We start from the raw sequence: 23,193 nt of genomic DNA, 5'->3' as shown, positions 1-23,193 counted from the left end.
AAGCACGGCAGAGTTCGCGAACGCTTCTTTGCGGGATTTTACCCAGCCGGTTACCCGTGGCAACGCTACCCCACATCAGTCCTCCGCTTCTCTACTTTGCCCTTCCTCTTCGTGTTTCGCGCCCCTCGTGATCCTGCCACCGTGCACCACCGCGACCGCCTGCCCAGCCTCCCGAACCCCCGCATTCACCCCGAAGCGTGTTCCTCCTCGCGCGCGTGGTACAACACCGAGAAGATATACACGCACACACACACACACACACACACACACACACACACACACACACACACACACACACACACACACACACACACACACACATATATATATATATGATGTGTATTATTCTTAATAACCCCTGTATGCCGTTACACTGTATTATGACTGATGTTGACTCTAAGAGCGGAGAGAGAAAGAGCGAGCAGCTACGATCGATAGGATGCTCCGCTCCAGGTAAAACGAGTCTAGAACGTCGCGTTGTGAAACATCGGGGAGAAAATCTACAACACGATTGAGAATTTTAGATTAGCCCCGCGCGTGCCGTTGAATATTTGGCAATTTACATAAATACGGTATTAACGGTTGCCGCTGAGTACGACTGGATACGATGATGCGACGAGTACAGATTTGATCTGAATGTCATCTCGAACGAGATTTGCTGTTCTGCATTTAATTTAATTCTGTTATCTACTGATGTAAAACGTAACTGTTGTTTTTTCTTTTTTTTTTTTCAACCGTAACCATTACATAACTACGTATAATTTTCGAAAAAGAGAACGTTATACTTAAACTACACGTATGTACGAAACGCTCTTTTTTTCCCCTCTCTCTCTCTCTCTCTTTTTTTTTCCGTCGTCTCAACTTGCATAAAACGCGCGTTCGAGAATATCATAAAAACCTATGAGAGAAGTAACCCGTTCTCGCGCTCTGCACAATAATATCCGTACCCCCAGCGAACGGAAGGGATGGGCGTTCCGCAATAGGTAAGCATTATGCCGATAGACAAGCAACCCCCTTTTCTCTACGCTCGCCCGAGAAAACGAAGGGAGGATGCCCGAGTTGTGTACGCACAGCGGCCGCATATTCTCTGCCAAACTCGTTCAGACAACGGAGAGAGCACGTGTTTTACGACGCGCAAGAGACATCGCACAAAGCGACTCGAGAAGTTTTCTCATGTAGATTGTACGTCGCTATTCTTAGCAAGGAGCACTCGTTGGCTTCTCTAACAGGCGCAAACAGCGGCTCGCGATATAAGCCAGTTGCACTTCTTGCTCTCCGCCTCTCCGCGCTAATCTCCTTCAGATTATACACGAGAAAGAGAAAAAGAGAGAGAGAGAGAGAGAGAGAGAGAGGGATTTCGAAAAGTGCGTGGAAGCGATTTAAGGTGCATTCAGTTACATAAACGTCTCATTAAATTCTATCATTTCGGTAATAACGCACGCGCGGTCGTTCAAATTCGGAGCAACGCGGAGGTCAACCGAGTAATAGCGATATTGCAATATTTTTTTTTAACGATAAACAATCCGGTTATAGAATCGTTAAAACGGTATTACATATATTGGTTAAATATATATATATATATATATATATATATTATTAAGTGAGAATTAACAATTACTCGACGATATTACACGTTCTTTATTCTCCGGTCGTTCCGGTTATATTACTTTCGACTAGACATTAGCGATATTAATGACGAAAGAGAAGGTCATCGTAACCCGTGACGTCTAGTAGATCATATCGCTTGCATGTACATATATTTCCGAGCATATCCCCAGCAAGAATCTCAGATAAAAGAACGCGCGTATCCGAATAGATAATCATCGATAACAATCAAGGAAAGTCTATGTAGACATAATCATCCATGCCTCATATCTTCGTCTACTACAGCATGACGTTACTCTTTCGTATCGCGATTATTGTGATCGATGTCGTATCCTAATAATCGACGATTATTTCCTATGAGGAAAAGGGAACAGCTTTGTTTCGAAGACTCGTTCGAAAGAACGAATGGGCCACGGTGACGTACGTTGCACAGCGAAAGTACAATCGTAGTGCCCCCTGCCCCCTTCCCCTCTCTCTCCGTCTGTTCTCACTCTCTTTCTCTTTCTATCACTTGCCTTCCTCCTCCCCCCTCGCCTCCTCTCCGCCTCTGCGAATTTTTTTTGTCTCGCCATTTCTCTAACTGCTCGTCTCTCGAATTCTCTCCGCCGACTTGTCACGTCCTCCTCCTCCCCCTCCTCCCCCTCCTCCTGCCCCTCCCCTCCCCCGCGCCGCCGCCACCTCGCCTACGCTGTTGCGCAGTTTTCGAGGTCACCTCAAGTTCATCATCGATAATAGCGCGAGCGAAAACAAGCAGCTAGACCTGGGCGTCCCCGATAAGTACGTACTACAGATAAAAAATTCCGTCGGATTTGGTTTCGGAGCGAACTTTCGTTTGGCCTTGGCGGGCGCCGCGCCGCGCGTCCATCCGAGAATACGTACCGTTAATGCCGCGCAGCAGGGGTTCCCTAATCCGGGCTCTCTCGCGGCACGCGGCGTCTCGACGGTCACGTGGACCGTGAAACTCGCGCCGATAGAACATCCCTGTGAACTCGCCAAGTGTCCTCCGTCTCGACGAGAACCAACGAATAGATCTCTCGGTGTATCGTAAATCGGGGCGCGATTCTTTTCCGGATTACTTTAAATCTGTTAACATCTCGGGGGGGGGGGGAGGGGAGGGGGAGAGGGGGAGGGGGAGGGGAGAATTATACGTTGCCACGTATGATTTCGAGAATTTAAATCATTTTAATATTTATATTGTAAAAATCTATTGAGAAAATCTATTAGCAGAAAACACGAAATATGAAATTTCCGACGTTTCCAGAATTAACAAGTCATAAATCTGTCAATCAATCTTACGCGCGTTCCTGTATATGTATATATTTGAAATATTGAAATATAAATATGTTTGAAAGGGATTAAATCGGACGATAACTCAATTATTCGATAACGCGTATCGACCGAAATCATCGAAACTCGTCAAAAAAAATAAAAATTGGATTTTTGGCACGTTATTTTTTTTGGTGACTTTTTCACGCGCAATTCTATAATTTTAAGTGTCAAACGTTCGCGCGTCGTTTGCTGCACCGTGAAACGGTTATTGGCATTAATTATGCATAACATACAAACAATAGCGCGTCACTTGTAAATCATTTGTGAACCAAGTTACATAGAAAGTCTCCGTTATCAATGTCGACGTGTGTTACGCACGATTCCATTTCCGGCGTTGTCACGTTAAGAAAAGGAAGAAGAAAACGACGAACGGGCTGCATTTTTACCACACGTGACGCATGTGTATTACACGTAGCGGGATGAACGAACGGGAAGATTTATAGGCGAGTGCAAAAAAAAAATGAGAACCACTGTGCATCAGCATGATCGCGACTACCGAAACAGCAACGAAACGATGGTGGCTGATGGGTTGGGCAAAAGGGTGGAGGGAGGAGATAGTATGGAGAGGGACGAGGTATATTAGAGAAAGAGAGAGAGAGAGAGAGAGAAGCCGCGCTGTGGTATCGAATAAACAGACCAGTATGAACAAGAGACTCATGTCATCCCGGCAAAAGTTGACAAAACTTCGCGTGCCATTTATTCGCGACCTCGATAGATGGCGACATCCGGGGCTTCGCGTTGCCTCTCTCTGTGACTTTCGGACATTACGCAACAACCGAAATTCTTCCTCGAATTGGCAACGAGTTTAAAAGGCGAACGCATCGTATGAGCGATGACGAGAAAGATTAAAAAAAAAAAGGGAGGAAAAGCTGGTGCTGACTAACGCTTTGTCATGATATCCGATACACGTTTGGAATTCAGCAAAATAGCCACGTGTACGCGCGGTGTATTCTAGACTGCGAAATCATGTAAAGAACAATTGGAAACAAGATTAATGAAGCTGATGACGGTGATTTTGAAATGAATTCTAAATTCAATCCGGGGGGAAGGGGAATTCTAACGCCGAAAGGTTTCTTGGATAACTCGAAAAATACTCTATACAAATAATAATTAAATACTTTTTTCAAAACCTTTCAAAAGTTTCTATATATGTTCGCAAATCTATCGTAAATTCGAAGCAATTCATTGAATCAAAATTATATATCCTAGTAAGTTTAATATTTTATCAAGATTTAATATTTCATATTTCATTATCAAATGAAAATAAATTCAATTTGCTTATTACATAAAGTCGCTTCTTCGATCAATTTTATAATACTCTTCAAAAGAAAATAAATTCTTGTTTTGAATATACATGTAAATGAGCTTTTGTGAGATTTTTGTAATAAGTATATTTTAAAATTATTTAAAAAATATGCTCTATTAAAGATTTTACTTAAAAGAAAAAAAATTAATGGAGTAATCACTTTTCTTATCAATAGAAATATACGAGTTCTAATTGCTGGGACGTTTTCCCCAATTTTTAAATAATGATTTAAAATAATTTTGTTTCACAATCTTAGTTTTCCATTTTATTTTATTTATAGGCTAATTATATTTACGTTAAATTCAAGTGTTACAATTTTTTGTACAGTTAAAAATTGTAAAGCTTCTAAAACTAATAACAAAAATGCTTTAATTAATTCCAAGAACACGTATTCATTTCGGGCTGTAAAAAAAATAAAAAATTGTTTTCTCTTACGAGTTAAAAAATATAAATCAAAAAGTAAAAACGTAGTGCCTCGAAGAAGCGGTGGTTCACCTTGTGAATTTATATGCGTTTCTGTTCATTATATCCTTGGAAACGAAAAAGTCGCATCTGAAATGCGAGAGCGTTCTTTAAGATTATTGATAAGGAGCATTGAGCTATCTGAAAAAAAGAAAAAAAAAAAGTAAAAATACGTTCCTTTCTATCTCTTTCTCACATTGGGGAGCTAAAAAGCGATAGAACAAATATTTATTTAGTTGCATCGGGATTTCGTCACGCGGCCCGATACACAAACGCAGAAAGAAGATAAACCACGCTTCGAATTCAACCTCGCAATCGATATTTTTGTGCCGCACTAAACTTCGCGACAGATTACCACCTATCTGCACCTCTCTACGAAAGAGCGCTGTCGAATACCGAAAAGAAGGAAAAATAATCGGAACACCGCAAGGCCAATATGTTATATGTCGGTTTAAATGCATTTTCGAGAAATAAATTGAGTGTTCGCAAGAGAGACGAGAATACACGGCCGCAAGAGAGAAAATCAAGCAAAAAAATGCACGCGCAAATCCGACGCCCCCTCTCCAAACTTTTGTAACTGACTTTTTAGTCATGTTCCTTGAATGGTTGCTATTTTGGAAGTTAATATATTTTACTTTTCATTCCAAACACACGCAAATCCTTGGAATCGGACAGTCGTCCACCGACGCTTAAGATTCGATTAAAAAATTGTTTTTTTCATGTCAAAATTGGACTCGAGAGATTTATGCGTGTAAAGTTGACCCCGCACTTTTCGAATTTTCTATTTTTTTTCTTAATTATATTGTATTGTGCTGCGTTTATGCCGATTTATCCCGCAAACCGTAACTCAATAGCATGAAGCATTTAAAAAAAGAAAAAAGAATTTTTTTTTATTGGCCTCATACTTTTCAAATTTTGTAAAGATTAATTTTTAGGAATGAATAACTTCAAACCCGTGTAATTGCGAACGTGTCGAATTTTGCGAATTGTGCTGAGTTGTGCTATTCAAAACTCTCTACGAAGCACATGCATAAAAAATAGAGATTAGCTCGAGAGTCGATAGAAATTTTTGAAAAAGTGATAGGAATAAATAAAAAAATTGACATTTTCTAATTTTCTCTAGTTGTGTCTGATCGAGTTAGAACAACAACAATTTTCCAAATGACAAAATACTAAAGGATCTGTTTTATTTTTTTTTTTTTTTTTACACAAATCATTGCTGATCATATAAAGGTTCAAAGTTGACATACCGGCGCGGCGGTATTCGCGTTATCTGATGTATATCGTGAGGAGGTCGCAAAAATTAATGCCATATCAGTAAATATGATAATAGTAACATAGCCAATGCAGTAATAATTACAAAAGTATATAATAAAGTTGAAAAAATTAGCGTTTAGTTAAATTTGATTATATTAATATCAAACACATTAGATTGAAATTATTTCAAAAATGTAAAAGCTGCGTTCAGTTTTTATCACTCACATGTTTTAGCACTTATCATCCTATCTTTATCATTCATTAAACATAAAATAAGAATAGAAGAGCTGAAAGCGTTCAAATCGAATACAGCCTAATTATCATCTAGGCTTGATTATTATCGCACTTTTTTTTCAGTGAAAAAGAATCAAGTTCACCACAGATATCGTGTTTAGCTTTTGAAACAATGCCAAGATCGCGTCATTATCATTTGTTCCGCTATTAAGACTCCGTCGCGCTTAGCGTTTACTTAGCAACAAGCATCGTCTACCAAAAATTACATCAGTTTCGAAGAATCTACTGGCTTATCTACAAACTCACATTTAATCCGTTAAATCCTTCCCGACAGAGAATACGAAATGACTGCAGTCAACCGGTGATAAATGGGATTAGAAGACGCGGAGTTGTCACATAATGACAAATAATTTATTGAATACTGTCAAAATTAATATATGTCCGCAAGACATTTTGAAATATTCCAAACGAATATTAAATTATACAACACGCATAATTAGCAAACGTAGCGCATGTTTTCGAAAGTGTACTCGTATAACCTTCGCACCGAAGAGATTGCTAATACTCTTGAAACCCTTATAAGTGTTATAAATATTTTTGAATCTAAGATCTCTCTCTCTCTCTCTCTCTCTCTCTCTCTCTCTCTCTCTCTCTCTCTCTCCCCCCCCCCTTTCTCTCTCTTTCTCTCTCCAAGCGACATAAATTCTGTCGGTCAACAGCGAGCGCGGTGGCTGCATGGCAAGACATTCTTTACCGAAATTAGCAAAGGAAAGAAAATACAACTGGAAAAAAAAAGAGACCTATCAGTCCAAAGAGTGCCATCGCGGATTGCCTTTCGGTTGGTGCGCTAACTGGCGAGATATAATTTAATGTATCTAATGATTCGTGGAGAGTGAGTGGCAGGAACGTGAGTGGCGTACCAAGGTCATCGTATTTTTAGTTAGGCCAATGTTTAGTTGGCCACGTTCGTTCTCGTCAGAGATAGAGGGACCTTGAATTTCGCGGATAACATCTGCAGCCTTATCGACGTGGTCTCCAATCCTCTTCCTCCCCCTCCTCCCCTCCCCCTCCCTCCCTCTCTCTCTCTCTCTCTTTTTCCCTGCTCCACAGTCTCTGGCGATAAACTTTTTCAGTACTAACCTAGTATAAGCCAGCCGTTCAAATATTAATCGACAATGCGTGGCCGCACCTGAATTTACACAATCGATCGACCGACCAACCAGCCGATCGGCTGATTGTCACAAATTTGCCAAAGTTTTCTTCTCCCTCTATAGTTTCTTCCCTCCCCAAAGACAGATACTAGCAACGAAGGATATCGCAGTCTCTCTGATAAAAAAAAAATGCGTTGACCAGCCTACCACGGTTTCTTATCACGGCCGATGACGATTGTTCGGCGAACATTCTTGCCAGCTGAGACTTGGCCGAAACCGTGAAAAGCCTACGCGCACATACGCCATATACACACGCATACGCGCGCGATCGATCGAATATATTTCTCATTCTTTTCCCGGCGGACGCGTGGTTTCACGGCACACGCACACTTGCACGCAAACACGCGCGAGCGCGCATTCAATACGGCTGCCGAAATCTTGTGGAAGGTCACGCACGCTCAAGTACGTCGTTCTTCGTTCCCGTAATTATTCACCATTAGTGGAGAGGGTGACTCCTATCACCTTAAACGATGTAATCGCGCCGTTACGTCGACGTAAGCAGCCAGCTCCGTCTCTCGACACACGTCGGTAGTGCGGTGATTCTCGATATAGATCGTTATGGGCACTCTCGTTTAATGATTTCCTCGTCTAATGTTTTAGTAGTTAAAATTTGTAATATGATAACACTATAACTTGGCATCCTAATTCTCTCTCGTGTCTCTTTTTCCATTTTTCGTTTAATTAAAGATAATTTCGTTTATAATAGTTATAGATAATTTCATTGTTAACCCTCCGGAGTTGACGATAGGGTCTATTGAACCCATTCAATTATGTCCCTGCAGAGGAATTGATGGTCGTCTATTAAATCTATCCAATTATATTCTTTCATGTTATATGTACACGTTATATCTATAAATTTGAATCATTGTTATTAAAAAAAACTTAGTATTCACACACACACACACACACACACATCTTTTCCATACACTGGAAAGTCTGGTTGAAAATAGATAAATTAAAAATATTTTTCTGGTTGATCTATTATAATTCTATAATTCTAGTTGAGATAATCAGAATCTGACTGATATGATTAGAATCTTCTGGTTCGTTAATTTTCAACCAGAAATTTTTCCCAATTACGCCATTTTGGTTTCTTCAAATTAATGAATACCTTTTCAATATAAATTAAATAGATCTTAAGACCGATGTGCATAAGACGCAGAAGAAACTAATCTAACGTATATTTTAATTATAATAGATTATAGAATGCAGAACGCAAGACGCAGGAAGTTGGGTAAAGTTCAACTTTCTTACGTATTGCGGTCTGCGACCTATTATAATCTGAAATACATTTCACCTGCGACCTTCGTTTTGTGTCTATGTAGATCGAGGCTTTACAGATCTGGTCAACAAAGTTACAAAATTTAACGTCAGCTCCGGATGGTTAAGAGTACATCGCTTTGCAAGTACAGAAAAAAGAAAATGATTAGACCTATCACATCCTCTTGTACAATATATGTATACGAAAGATTAGGGAAAATACTGAAAATCAAAGTTGCGAGACGTAATTTTCGGCGCATTATCGAGCGCAGTCATATTGTATTCCTTTTTTTGAATTATTGTTATTAAAAAAACTTAATATTCACACACACACACACACACACACACACGCGCGCGCGCGCGCGCGCGCACGCACAAACACACATTTTTTTCATACACTGGAAAGAGTCTGGTTTATTGGAATTTTCTCTGGCTAAAAATGAACAAATTAAAATTTTCTGATTGATCTGTTATAATTCTAGTTGAGATAACCAGAATCTGACTGCTATGATTAGAATTTTCTGGTCCGTTCATGTTCAACCAGAAAATTTTCCCAATGTAGTTACGTCATTTTGGTTCCTTCAAATTAATTAATACTTTTTAATCAGTATAAATTAAATAGATCTTAAGCCCGATGTATATCACAGGCAGAACGCGAGTTGCAGGTCCAAACTAGAAACTAATCTAACGTATATTTTAATTATAATAGATTGTAGAATGCAAGACGCAGGAAGTTGAGTGAACTTCAACTTTCTTACGTATTGCGGTCTGCGACTTATTACAATCTGAAATACATTTCACCTGCGACCTGCGTTTTGTGTCTATGCAGATCGGAGCTTTACAGATCTAGTGTCAACAAAGTTACAAAATTTAACGTCAGCTCCGGATGGTTAAGAGTACATCGTTTTGCAAGTACAGAAAAAAGAAAATAATTAGACCTATCACATCCTCTTTTACAATAAATATGTATACGCAAGATCAGGGAAAATACCGAAAATCAAAGTTGCGAGACATAATTTTCGGCGCATTATCGATCACAGTCATATTGTATATTCCTTTTTTTCTCTCTTTTCTTTCCTTCATCGTACCTACGAATGTGAATAAACGTCACGGCATCGTATCGACGATATCATGCCGCGTATATTGATTTTATATTGCAAAACGTTAACATGAGGAGGACAGACAACGTTAACAACACATCGATACGCAGCCCAACCCGTTCAATCGAGCACTTCAACGATCGATTATCGAGAAATCAGCAACACTTATGTCAACGACACTCAAAGCATCGGCGCTGATCATTCAACACCTGATCGGGAAACTGGCAGATGCGATACGTATACACAAACGCCGAAGGCGCGTCGTCGCGCGTCGTTGATCCACTTTCTTTCTTTTAGACCCGACGATGCACCATCTCGTACAAACCGGGGTGACGATCTCGCGGGCGCGGCACGAATATTGCACAGTGATGCCAAACTCCGGTACATTTCATTCCATTTCTTTTTACACCAATTGCGTTGGCGTACACATCATTGTGCTGATGGTAATAACGGCGGTTCGATGTTGGAGCGAATGTATCTGCTGCGGCCAGTGTGAATTTTTCGCGCGAGTCGATAAAATTGTCGTTAGCTCAAAGGCGTCGCTCTGCCCACGTAACTCTACGCTCGTCATTCAATTACCTCGATTGCAGAGAAAAGACGAAAAAAAAAAAAAAAAAAAAAAAAATTAGCAGGCAAGGTGTCTCGAGAAGAAATTTCTCTGAGTGAACACAACTTAACTCTTTTACAACGTGTACGATTCTTAGATACCTCGTTCAATGTAAGTCAAAATTGCTTTGTAGGAAAACTTTTTAGCAAGTATGATAGTTTCGATATGTATCTGGAAAACGTATTTCTCTCAAAGATTGTAGTCATGATTAAAAATTAGCTATAATCAAAAATCTCCTATCATAGTAATAACGATAATACGAATACGAGATATGTCAATGATAGTAATGTAACTGATGTATTCTTGATGTAAGTGTTTTACTCTACTTAGATGATCGTAACTATATTACAAATATTTTATTTGAAACGATCTGAATAATACGTTATTAAATTCAATATGTTTCTCCAGAAATATCTTACACTCATATCGCTCCCTTACTTCAAAAATGATAAGAAATTAGGTTTAAAAAAAGGAACTATATTTTTCAATTTGATAAAAAATTATTTATTAATGAAATAAGTATCGACGAAAAGAACATGGATATTCTAACATAATCAAATGTCATTTTTATTCAATTCTGTTTTACAAATCTTAAAAAAAATAACGTTTTTTGTGTAGTGATTATTTTTTTTTATAAATCACTTTTTTGGGTTTGATGTTTTTTTATAAAGTTAAATTAGTTCACTTCTGATGATTGATAGAGTAAAATTTATCTAACTCATTCGTAGTAATAACTCGAAAATGACGTTTTTTTAATTGTGTCACTTTTGAAGTAAGGGAACCGATTTGAAACATGAATAGATAAATATCGATATTATACATCTACATTTTTATTGGACGTATAAAATTTACAAGTAAAAGTAATTACTTTTATATAATATCTGCAAAGTATATAGATATATTTATAAACATATCAAACGCAACGCGGTATATAACGTTTCCGATACATAACGTAATAAAGCACTTGTGCCAGCGCGCGGATTCATCTTTTATACAGAATCTAGATAAACGTGATAACAAATTCAATCGCAATTCATATTTATGTATTTGAGCGTATCGACGTATCGGTTAACGAGCGTAAGTTACAATCGGCAAAGCGATGCCGGTGTGCTAAATTTTGCAAGAACGATACGACAGGAAGAAATTGATGAAATTCTACGAATTACCGTTTTCGAACTCGGCTGTAAGATTACGGTTACCGAGTTCGACCGTGGAGCCGCACGTAATATATGATGCTCCGCGTAATACATGATTTTTTATGATATGCAAAATGTAGGCGATTCGTAAATGGTACCGTATTGTAATGATGATATCGATGATTTTGGAACGCATGCCAATTAGAAAAGATTTAATAAATCTTTCAAGCAGATAGTAGTGCTCTTTCACCGCAACCAGTAAACATTTTCATTCTTATAATTTGTGATTTATGGTTAGTTTGATATAACTGCACAAGTCCTTTTAGTTACTTTTATTAGAGCGAACCGCTACATCGCGTACGATCGAGGTCTGTCGCGATGTATCGACTGTCAGTGGAAGAATAATAAAGTAGCGCAGAGTGCCCTTAAAAAAATCAAAAGAACGCACATTGAACGCACGTTTCTACGGTTCGCGCGCGTGATAACGAGTGCCACATATATAGCGGGAGCGTGTGATATCGATTACCTCGATTTCTCAAGCAATTCTAATGATTTCAAAAGGGCAGAGAGCTAAAAAAAAATATTCAAGTTCCTTACCTTGCGAAGTGCCCGCTAGATCCGGCGTCTGCAAGCCGTGGCCCAACCCTGGAAATTTCACTATCGTCACACGTAGCAACGGCAATGCTATCGCGCGTAGGAACTCAACAATGGCCTGTACGCAATTTCGCAATTAAAAAAGAAAAAACGCGTAGTGGTGCTGAGGTGACGAGGGTGGTGGTGCGGACAAAGCTTGGCCGCGCGAAAGCGGAAGCTACGGCAAGAGTCGAAGACTCCAGTCGCACGGACGATATGCGTGCTCAAACGGTGCTCAAACAAAAAAGTCTACCAATCGAGCTAACGAAAACAACCGAATATATCTTTCTTAAAAGGCAAAACGAAACAAACTCAGGCGTGTTGGCAGTAGTCAACATTCGATTCGAATCGTGACTTTTAATTCTACAAACGTGCACATAGTGAGAAATACCGCGATCGAACGATCACGGAGAAACCGTGTGCGCTGGAGTGACGATCAATCGCGTATGATCAACCCTTAAGTGCAGAAGAATAAAACGTACATACATACGATAGGCGTCGTAATTGTCGTAATCATTTTTCAAAAAAAAAAAAAATCTAAACTCGATCTCTTCTTCACAAGAGAGATTGTCTACCTCAGATTGGATAGAAAAAAAAAAAGGATAGTCCAGGATCAATATAAATATGGAGCAAATGAATATAATTGGCGCACTTAAGGGTCAAAGGGTGTAGTTGAACGCAGCCCAAGGGCCGCGAATTGGTCTGTGCGTACAGGCCCGCCTTGGAGGTCTGGCGTTCCTCACGTACCTGACAACGGCGTGTGATCGGTGGTGAGCGCCGCCATACTGAAGTTGAAGCTGCCGGGCGTCGACGTGAAGAGCTTGCTCTCCGGCAAGAAGTTCTGCGCGGACGTGTGCTCCGGTTCGGGCTCGTGCTCGTTGCTGCTCGCGGACGCGGGCGGCCGGTCCGACGCCGCGGCGCCGGAATCCGACGAGTCCTCGTTGCCGGCGTTGCCGCCGCCGTTACCACCGGTCAACTCCAACGGTTCGCACTTTATATTCTCCTCGACGAGGCTGTTCTCGTCGTGCACCCCGTTGCCCTCCACCTTCGTCGACAGGTGGTTGTTCTTGACCATCGAGAAGTCCGTGGGTGTGGCGTCGTTATTGTTGAGCGGCGGCGACGGCACCCGCGGTCTCTTCGCCGACTCATCGTGCGGGTCCGGGGTGCGTCTCTCGTTTCGACGTATCTGGGCACGGCGCAGTAGCTGCTGCACGGTGGTCGGCGTCGGGGTCACAGGCGTAGGCGAGCCGCCGCGAGGGAAAGTCTCCTCGGACTTCTCGTGGAACGGCAGGTGATTGCCGCCGGCCGCCAACGCGCGGACATGCGACAGCTGGAAACAAAAACGGTACGGCAATGGTATTAATTATATAGATTACGGCATATAAACACGCACTGCACACGCCACTCCTACAACACCCTACTCTCTCTCTCTCTCTCTCTCTCTCTCTCGGATCGGCTGTAATTACTGAGATCATCGCGATACGCGAGCCGAATTTGTCGTTTGATCAATCGATAAATCGTTCCGCCGAAAATGATAGTTCGGCTGAGTGTGCGGTCGACAAATTGAAGAGTCTCGCGACGTCGCGACGCCACATCGATATTCGATACTTTACATTTACGGTGGATATCCGGTTTTCGATTTATAGTGCAGGCCGCTTTATCTTTGTTTGCTTGACCTATGACAATTACGAATTGGAATCAAGATAGACGCGCTTTATATCGAGATAATGAGGGGAAAGGGGCGCTGAAGTAATGTCTAACGGCGATAACGTGCAAGATACACTTGAGCTTTCGAGAGATATGCACGAGTTACACGGCCAAATACGCGCGTGTCTGTTGTATCGCGCACGCGAGACGTGCGAACACTCACTCACTCTCTCTCTCTCTCACACACACACACACACACACACACACACACACACACACACACACACACACACACACACACACACACATATACGCGCGCGTCAAACACGCGTTTACACGCATTTTTAACAAACCGTACGTAATTACGGTGTGTTCGATTTCAAATGTGCTACAGACACGGTCAAGAAAATTGGAACGAAGATAGAATCTTACGCCAGCTGTTGCATCTCCATTGTCACTCGTAAACGCAGCGAGCACAACGTTCTCACGTGCCTGCAGCATCAAAGTCCGAAACTCACCGGAATTACTCCGCTTTCAGTCTCCCCCCCCCCTCCCCACCCCATAATTGCGTTTGGAAAAAAAAAACGTACCTCATCTCTGTCGGTTTGATCGGTCTGTTGCGTGAGGCCCGATACCCTGAGGACCTCCGCCGTCTTCAGAAAACTACTGAGAGAACGTTGATGCACGTTCACCTCGCCATGATATATAAACTCCACTAAGGCATGCAAGTCGCTGAACGCTACATCCTGGAGCACTATCACTGGGTGTTTGCACGGTGTGCTCTGAAATGGGACAACGTTTATTGCGCATAATCATTAGGCGATGACGAATGATTTCTTTCTAATATCCATTTCTACCGTAGATTAACTTTAATCTCGATTTAGCTCCCTCTTTATCTTCTTTCAGGTTGGAAAAAAAGAGTGGATGAAAACTAGATTAAAATTAATCTATATATTGACAGAGAAATAAGCTTATAAGATTATTGAATTGTTCTACCTTTCGATTGTTCTACCTTTAGACTCACTGTCTTACTCTCTTACTCTTTTGTTTATCCAAATAAGTAAATTTACCACATAGTTTATCTAAAGATAGAACAACCCAGCCCTAAAGAGACTTTGAATTTGATTTTATTTACTTGCAAGCGAGTCCGCTCCGATATTCACGTGAATCGTGAACCGGAAGATCTTCGTTGACGTGGATAGGCGGGGATATATAGAATAAGGGAGAAGCGAGCTCTTACCTTGAGCAATTCTCTGAAGTACGGACTACAGGCGGAGAGAACGACGCGATGCGCTTTCAGGCTCTTGCCGTCGCAGGCCAGCGTCACGTCCACAAAGTCCTCATCGTCCCGCAGATTTTCAAACGCCGAGGTTATGCTGCTCTGGTAATTGTTCCATCGCAGACAAAAATGTTGTGTATCTACCATCGTTGTGTCTATTCACCTGCAATTAAAAGTAACGCCTTGCTGCGACCGACTGGACGACACAACTGTCACTTAAGATCTAAACGCGATGCCCGATCGGCTGCGCCGCTTAAACTAACTTGATGGATACGCGCGCGCGCGCTTGCATAATTAAGATTTTCGACTACAAGCCGTTCCTAGGGCACGACTCGTGCCGATAAGCTTGCAAACTGATAATTTTAGATAAGTCCAATTTCGACATTCGAAAACACAATTGCAACGTGTACACACATTCGATACTGATAGCAAATCGCAATTGCATGTGTATGACGATATTCCTGATAAATCCCGGAGATTGACTATAAGAAAAATGAAGAAAAAATAACCCACGATTAGATGTAAAAAATTTATGTTTATATTTGCGTCATACGTATTAATTAATTTAACTACTATCTAACTTGCATCACTTCCTACAAGGATGACAAAAAAATTTGATATTCAAGTTTTTGCAGCGTAGAAAAAAATTCAATCAAATCGTCGACAAAAAGTATTTTTTAATCAGCAATTGATTCGCCACAAATAAATTTATTACATAGAGGTTAGTAAAGTTTTTCTAAGACTCGAGTCGATCTTAAAAATAAAAGAGGAAAGGTATATATGTGTGTATGTGTGTGTACACGTGTGTGTGTGTGTGTGTGTGTGTGTGTGTGTGTGTGTGTGTGTGTGTGTAAGAGACGCACGATTACGTAGAAACGTAAATATAAAAGACAAAATGTCCATTACGTCGAGATACAAACGGTGAGATGTGTACACGTTCCTTCACTCCAAAATGTCCGCATACGTAATAATCCGAAAACTTTCTTGCGTTTATTAATCGGTCATGCGTAGCGACACAATAAATTGAATTCTATCGGAGAAATGGAGAAATGGAGGCATATTGATAAACTTACCGCGGCGCGAGGAGAGACATGCGTTTTGTTTGCCCAATTGCGTAGAAAGAGGAGGTGAGGGACGGTGCGATCGCGAGAATAAAATTTAAGAAGAAGCACCGTATGCAATTCGCCGCTTCACCATACGGGAAAATTAGGTCGTCAAGCTGGAGCCAATTCAGCACGTTGATTAAATAATTCTCCGCTACTTATAAAAGCGGGAGCACTAAATGTACGCTGATAGTGTTATCTTAGCGTAATGATAAAAAAAAAAAGGAAAGATCTTAAAACAAATTTACAGAGCTTGTTACTCGCGCGAGTATGCCAGCGCGTTGAAAAAAAAATGCCGAGGGGACATTTAATGGAAGTTTTGTGGAAAAAAGACGTTTGTTTTGACGTTTTTCTACGCACGAAAGTTTATTAGCGAAATTGGAACCGATAGCTATCGCCGCCGGTACATTTTATCATTTTAACAAATAACAAAATCTACATAACAGATTCGCAAATCCATTTACACCACCAAAGTATCATACGTGTGTGTCGGAACTCGGTTATAAAAATTCTGAATTTCAATCGTTTCCGGTTTCGCATTTTTCCCCATTGCGATGATAAAAGGAGGCAAGTGAAATGCGAGACGATGCTGCGGAAAGAAAAGTGACTCGACAAGTGAGAAACGCTTGTATCTCCTTCCCTTTAAATCGCATACCGATGTAGAAATTGCTTTGAGTTTCTATATATCTAGGGTCGCGCTATCTCATTCTGCTAAATTTATGTGTGACGAATCCACGAGATAACTTCGCCAGCGTACATTGTTTGATAACAGACAAAAAAAGGTCGTCTCGCGTGATTCGATTGGTAAGGGAAAAAAAAAAGAAAAAAGAAGAAGAAAAAAGTAACAACTTTCGGCCTATCGGCCACTTTCGCGCGCTCTGTTGCCAGCGGTAACTGTCGCCGTTACTATTTGTACAATTTCGCAGTACAATCGCACAGTCGGTCCACGAGATGACCGCGCGGATGAGAGAGATTACGCGAGCGGGGAATCTGCGAGTTTTGAAAATTAGCATGTGTCACACGTTATGTATACCACACTCCCGACGAAACGTCGGTTGGCTGAGAAAGCATATACACACATACACGCACACACACACACACACACACACACGCGCGCGCGATCGATGGATCGAGATCCCCCCCCAATACAATACCTTCACTAACACACATACACGACTATAAGTTGTACTCTCGTACGATGTGTATAGTTTCTAAGGCACGCTCGGCCGGCAACGGGAATCACAGTTTGCCAAGTGCGAACGCGTTATCGCGAGGTAACACCTATCAGCCGTCATGCCGCGTAAGCTAATGACCGAAACAATGAACCGAACACGACGACGATGGGGCGACGCTGCTTGCGTGCGTGCGTGCGTGCATGCGTGCGTGAGTGCGTGCGTGCGTCGTGAATGAGTGAGTGAGTGACTGAGTGAGTGAGTGAGCGAGCGAGCGAGTGAGTGAGTGAGTGAGCGAGTTAATGAGTGAGTGAGTGAGTGCGGGCAGCCGGCGGGCTTTTGCGTGTGTTTATCTCCGGACAAAAGGAGAAGTGAAGCATAACACTAGACACACGCGAGAAAAAAATCGTTCACGCATTCGCACGGTGGTTCCTGTCGTGCCGAGACTCAGGTTCCATCCGAAAAATCGCGATCGATCCGAACGATCCCGCCGTGACACCCGCGTGATCGGCACGTACAACAGTTAAAATGTGATACAGAAGGAATTCTCGGCCGTGGATCCGTTTGTGCCGCGAAAAAAAAAAAAGCGAAGCGAACGTTTTGCGCGAGCGAGCGAACGAGGGTGCGAGGATATCAGTAAATACACTTTCAAATAAATACTAAACGATTTTGTCGTTCCTTCCTTCCTGCGCGTGGATCATCCTCCTACCCCTCCGCTCCCTCTCATCGCGCGCACCAACCACCACCACCGCCCCCACGCTACCGCCGCCGCCCGAACTGTCGGCCACACCGAAAGTGATCGCGATCGAACGAGGACGGCGCAGTGCGCGCGCGAGACGGAGAGAGAGAGAGATAGGCGGAGACAGAGGCGGGACGAAGAGAACGAGAAAGATGATCGAGCGCGCCGCGACCCGCGACTTTCGCGTTTGCCGCGCGCGCGAAATCCGCGTTTCATCCGCGGATATAAATCCGGATGTCCGGATCGTCGCGCACGTTTCAGCACGGTTACACGTTAACGCGATGTAAATAATAAGATAAAAAAAGATCGCGCGATTAAAGAGACGACCGGAGAATCACCGGTACAGCACGGCGGTAGTGGCGGTGGCGACGACGACGGCGACGACGACGACGACGACGACGACGAGGACGACGAGGACGAGACGAGGACGGCGGTGGCGGTGGCGGCGACGACGATACGCGCGATATCTTCTGCACCTTGACTGAGGGCGCCGCGAGCGAGCAGTCACCGCAGCAGGCTCCTTCCCCGTCGCATTCCGTGTGCGAGCGAACCAACCAACCCCTAAAACGTCACGTCACGACTGTGCGACTCCGTCGCGGAGAAGGCGCCGCGCCTCCCCCCCCCCTCCCCGCACCCTTCACGTCGGGGCCGGTACGTCGCGAGGCCGCACGAAAATGTACGAAAAGCCGGCGATCGTCGCCGTTATACGAGAACGGGCGCGTGCTCCTCACCGCGAGAGGGAGGAAGCCGAGACGGAAGAAGGAACGAGTCGCGAGAGGGAGAGAAAACGCGCGTCTTGCGTCGCGTCGCGTCTGGAGAAAATACTTCTCCAAGGATATGGAGAAAGGAAGAGAGAGAGCGAAAGAGACGATTGAATGCGGATTCCTCACGCGGACCGAGAGGAAGATGGACGCAAGATTTGACGTGGAAGGCGAAAGGGGAAGGAGACTTTTTTCATACTTGAGAGTACATCTCTAATCGATAATGTACGTTTAGAAGACGAGTGCTGCACGAGCGAGACCGAGGAGAAAAGGAAATGAAAAATGAGAAATGAGAAATAGCGCGACGTGCGTAACCAACGATGACAGGTTCCGCGAACGACGACGCCGCGTGTGCGATAAGATGAAGATGTGCTAAACGCGATACGCAAAATGCGACAGAAACGCACGGCTGATTGAAGACGGAAAAAAAGAGGAGGCACCGTAATCCATTCCTTATGTTCATCTATAATCAATCGAAAAGGTCTGGCGGCTAATGATATGTATACAGATGCAAATTAAAATACCGAGAATTGAAATTGGCACATCGTTTCGGCTAGTTTTATTTACATAAGAAACTCGAGTCCCATTACGTTGAATTTTTATCATCGTGAGTAAACGGCGGAACATTCTCGCAAATTTCTCGCAAATTTCGCATCGAAGTCTGGATTTACACGAAATTACACGTTGTTTTGCAAATCTTGTAAAGTACAATGAAACATCGAGAAGAAATAATTATTTGATGAAGATGTAATGATAATGGAATAGTTACTTTGTTACGAAAAAGGATCGGAATCAAAGTCATCGATTAAAGATTGTGCGTTAATCGTTAATATGTTAATTTTAAGATTAATTCAAGAACAATTACTCCAGTATCAAGAATTCAAACTGGAGTAATGGATTCGATTTGCTATGCTATAGATAAAAAAAATATATCTTTGCCATATATCTACTGACACGAATAAATGTAAAAAAAAAAAAAACATTTTTCGTCTTAGAAATACATTGATTTCTGAAGTATTATACTCGAGAACGTAATTTTCAAGTAGCTCTTGGATCTTTTATCAATCATTTTTATACCGACAATTCTTATGCGACTTTCGAATTAAAGATTTACCGGGAAAAAATTCCCTTGGATGTCCAATTAGCGCGAAAAAAGAAGAAGAAGTAGATTGTCACAATTCTTCAAGGCGATAATAAGTAACCGAATAAAAATAACGTTTCATATATACGAGGTATATATGAAAAATCACGAAGCGATAGAACGTAATTGGACAGAGGTGCGATCTAAGAAATCCGAATGAGGCCGATTACCTCCAATTCCCATGATTTCCAACGTGTAAAATTGTCGTTAGCGTAAACTGCTCTTATACAAACGCGGCTCTAACGAGGCGAGATTTATTCTAGAGCGATGGTCCCGAGTTAATTACCTTGTGGGGGGATCTGTCAGAGAGTCGCTCTCACGTGCGTCGCCTTCCCGGTGTCGTCTCGTCGATTTCAAACCACCATCCTCCAACTTCTGGTTCCGTCTGCGGTCTGACGGTCTTCCGGTCTTCCCTTTTCCTCCACACCGGCTGTCACTGTGTATCACGCGGGTCGCAGTTAAATATCATCGTTTCACCGACGACGCGCGGTACCAATTGACTGAATCCCGGCGGTGCCCTCGTTATCGCCGCGCCGTTTGTCTGAAAACCATCCGTTTTTTTTTTTCTCTACGTGTGATCTTCTGCGAAGATCTTACTTATGGGAGGGAGAGAGAAAGAGAGAAAGAAAAAGAGAAACAAAGTAGCGCGCGTCCAAACCGATTTACCCCCTCATTACTGGCGGTGATGGTGATGCACACCGTGCACATGTGCGTACGCATGCATCTCCACCCTCCCTCTCGTTCAGTCGCGCGCGTGATGCACTCAACGTGCGCGCAGACATACTCTCTCTTTCTCTCAGCCAAGGCGCGCACACACACGCACACACACGCACACACACACATGCATGCATGTACGCATACGCACAAATACGCGCACGTTGCCACGAGCTGCACATACCGCGATTGTCGAAAAAGCGGAACCTCACCGGCTATCTTTCTCTCTCTCTCTCTCTCTCTCTCTCTCTCTCTTTCTCTTGGCGCGAGGAGCATAAACTGTGTAAAGCGAGGACCGAGAATCGCCGCACTGACGAAAAGGAACACGCGCGAGACTCAAACGACCGAAAGCGAGACAGACGTCTGCGAGCGCGGCGACGAAAAGATTCTTTCTCACTCTCCCTCTCACTCTCCGTCTCTTCCGACCGCCGGCCTCGTTTCGACCGCGAAATACGAAATGTCCGACCGCGAAACGATAACGATCGAAACGGCACGAGTGGACGTATCCGGACTGGGATAAACGTGTTACCTACCCACGTGTGCCAGCACCAACTTGGCGAAGGAAGGAGTGCACGTTCCGTTCTTACACCCCGCGATCGAAACAGCGATCCTCGGTGCAAGTTCGAGGTCGGATGGACGAGGGCACGATAGACATAATCACTGTCGCGACATTGCACGCGCCGGGGAACAACTGCCGATTCGCGACGGCAGTGACCGGCTTGAGAGTTGAAAAGCGTGGCGGCGAATTGAAAAACGTTAAAAAGGGAGGAAAGGAAAGAAAAGAGAGAGAGAGATAGAAAGAGAGAGAGAAAGAGAGAGAGTGAGAAAAGAGAAGGAAAGAATGAGAGAGGGGAAACAGAGGGAACGAGGAGGAGCCGGAAGAAAAAAAGGAGAGACGTGCGTAACGTAAACCGGCGCGTTACAGTGACACCACGAGCCGACGAAGCACCAAGTACGGGCTGCTGTTCCCGAGCCTGGTTAGGACTAGCATGCGGGGGGAAGGCTCCCGCTTTGCCCGCCGTTATTCTTTATCGGAGCATGAGACATCTGTCGTAATAAGTGCGGACTAAAAAATAGTGCGTACGCAGAGAGAGAGAGCGTGAGAGTTGAAGGCGCGCGAGAACGAGAGAGCCGGCCACGGGCGCCATGGTGGGAGAGGTTGATGCTTGCGGCCGCGGCGGCTGTTTCTCTCCCCGTGTACCCCGCAATCTTGGTCTCTTCCCTCTGCCACACTCTCTTTCTCTTTCCCTCTCTTTCTCCCTCCCCCTCCCTCTCTCTCTCTCTCTCTCTCTCTCTCCCTCCGCCGGCGCACTCTACCCCGCCGTAATCAGTTCATGAGACGAAAATGCGCGTAGCCGCCGCGAACCGAGTCCGGTTGCGAGAGCTGTAAAAATGTTGGATGCGCTCGAAGAGAGCCTGAGAGAGCGAAAGAGAGGGAGGGAGAAAGATTGCGTACGTCAAGATTCTCGCTGTCGTGAGACATCCTACGCATCTTTTCCGAAAAACGCTCGGAAGAGAAACGGGAAAAAAAAAAATCTTTCTTTTATTTTATGAAGATTTTCATTTGATTAATCAAGATTTAATTTTGCCCGTCAGTCCCGAACGTCGACGTTGTTCATTGTTCGGACGGTTTTTTTTTTTTCCCGGGAACCCCCTTTCGAATTCCGTGCACGTTTCAAAGATCAATCCTAGGTTTTGATTTACGAGCCGGTAAAAAGAGAAGAGATGGACGAGATTCACGCCTTGAATGTTATCCCGAAAAACATGTAGCGCATCGCGCGAAAGGATCCAGACAATTTTTCGATTCAGGGATACGAGTGCTCCGAAACAAGAGGAACGAAAGCGTAAAATGGTTCCTACATGTTTCGACTGAGATCGATAAACGGGATCCGCTCCGCCGTTTCCCCGATAATTATGTACCCCCTCATTCGTTAACATTAACGAAGCAAAAACGCGTTGACTCGCTCGCGGATGCGCGCCGCGCGCGACTCGCGAGTATATACGAGTATATATACGTATATATACGTATATCCTTGCCGGCGTGGCACGCGCTTGCCGTCCTGCTCCTGCTAAACTCGACAGTAGCACCCAGAGCTATTACCCCCCTTTCTCTTTCTCTCTCTTTCTGCCGCTCGCGAGCCGTGCACCACCGTAGGCGACCCCACTCGATTCGCCCCTCAAAAAATCATTACGCCCTTCCACGGGCTGCGCATGAACGCGGTTTTAATTCGCTACTAGAAAAGTAAAATGTAAACGGTGGTGGGCTCGAGGGCCCCGTCAAGGGGCGGGTGGTGGTGGTTGGTGGCGGGTGGCGGGTAGCGGGTGACGGGAGGATGAGAAAAAGGCGGATAGAGAGCGAGAGAGTCACGGGGGCGAGCGGAAGCGGGAGAGGGAGCGGCACCGGCACATGGACTGGAGGAGGAGGAGGAGGAGGAGGTGGCGGCGGCAGCGGCGGCGGCGACGGTACGAGGGGGGTGGGTGGGTGGGTGCCGGACGA

The 23,193-nt window shown here is 43.6% G+C and overlaps 1 protein-coding gene across 6 annotated transcripts in view; it reads right to left on the bottom strand.

Annotated features, from left to right (window-relative positions):
- The window catches only part of br (broad-complex core protein), a 48,518-nt gene extending 25,582 nt beyond the window's left edge, over positions 1-22,936 (bottom strand). The window contains exons 1-6 of one of the 6 annotated variants that reach the window (XM_011068510.2): positions 21,230-22,936; positions 20,269-20,523; positions 15,028-15,229; positions 14,378-14,569; positions 12,888-13,470; positions 12,105-12,152 (exon numbers count right to left, since the gene is read on the bottom strand). In XM_011068510.2, the coding sequence (XP_011066812.1) occupies positions 12,105-12,152; positions 12,888-13,470; positions 14,378-14,569; positions 15,028-15,213 (1,009 nt within the window). In that variant the 5' untranslated portion in view covers positions 15,214-15,229; positions 20,269-20,523; positions 21,230-22,936. Of the gene's footprint in view, positions 1-12,104; positions 12,165-12,887; positions 13,471-14,377; positions 14,570-15,027; positions 15,230-20,268; positions 20,524-21,229 lie in introns of all 6 variants that reach the window. The other 5 variants (XM_011068502.2, XM_011068512.2, XM_011068514.2 and 2 more) reach the window with 5 other exon arrangements.
- Between the last annotated feature and the right edge of the window lie 257 nt (positions 22,937-23,193).

Source organism: Acromyrmex echinatior, chromosome 5 (genome assembly GCF_024713525.1).
Source record: "Acromyrmex echinatior isolate Ae372 chromosome 5, ASM2471352v2, whole genome shotgun sequence".
NCBI lineage: Eukaryota > Metazoa > Arthropoda > Insecta > Hymenoptera > Formicidae > Acromyrmex > Acromyrmex echinatior.
This window is presented reverse-complemented; position numbering and strand designations above follow the sequence as displayed.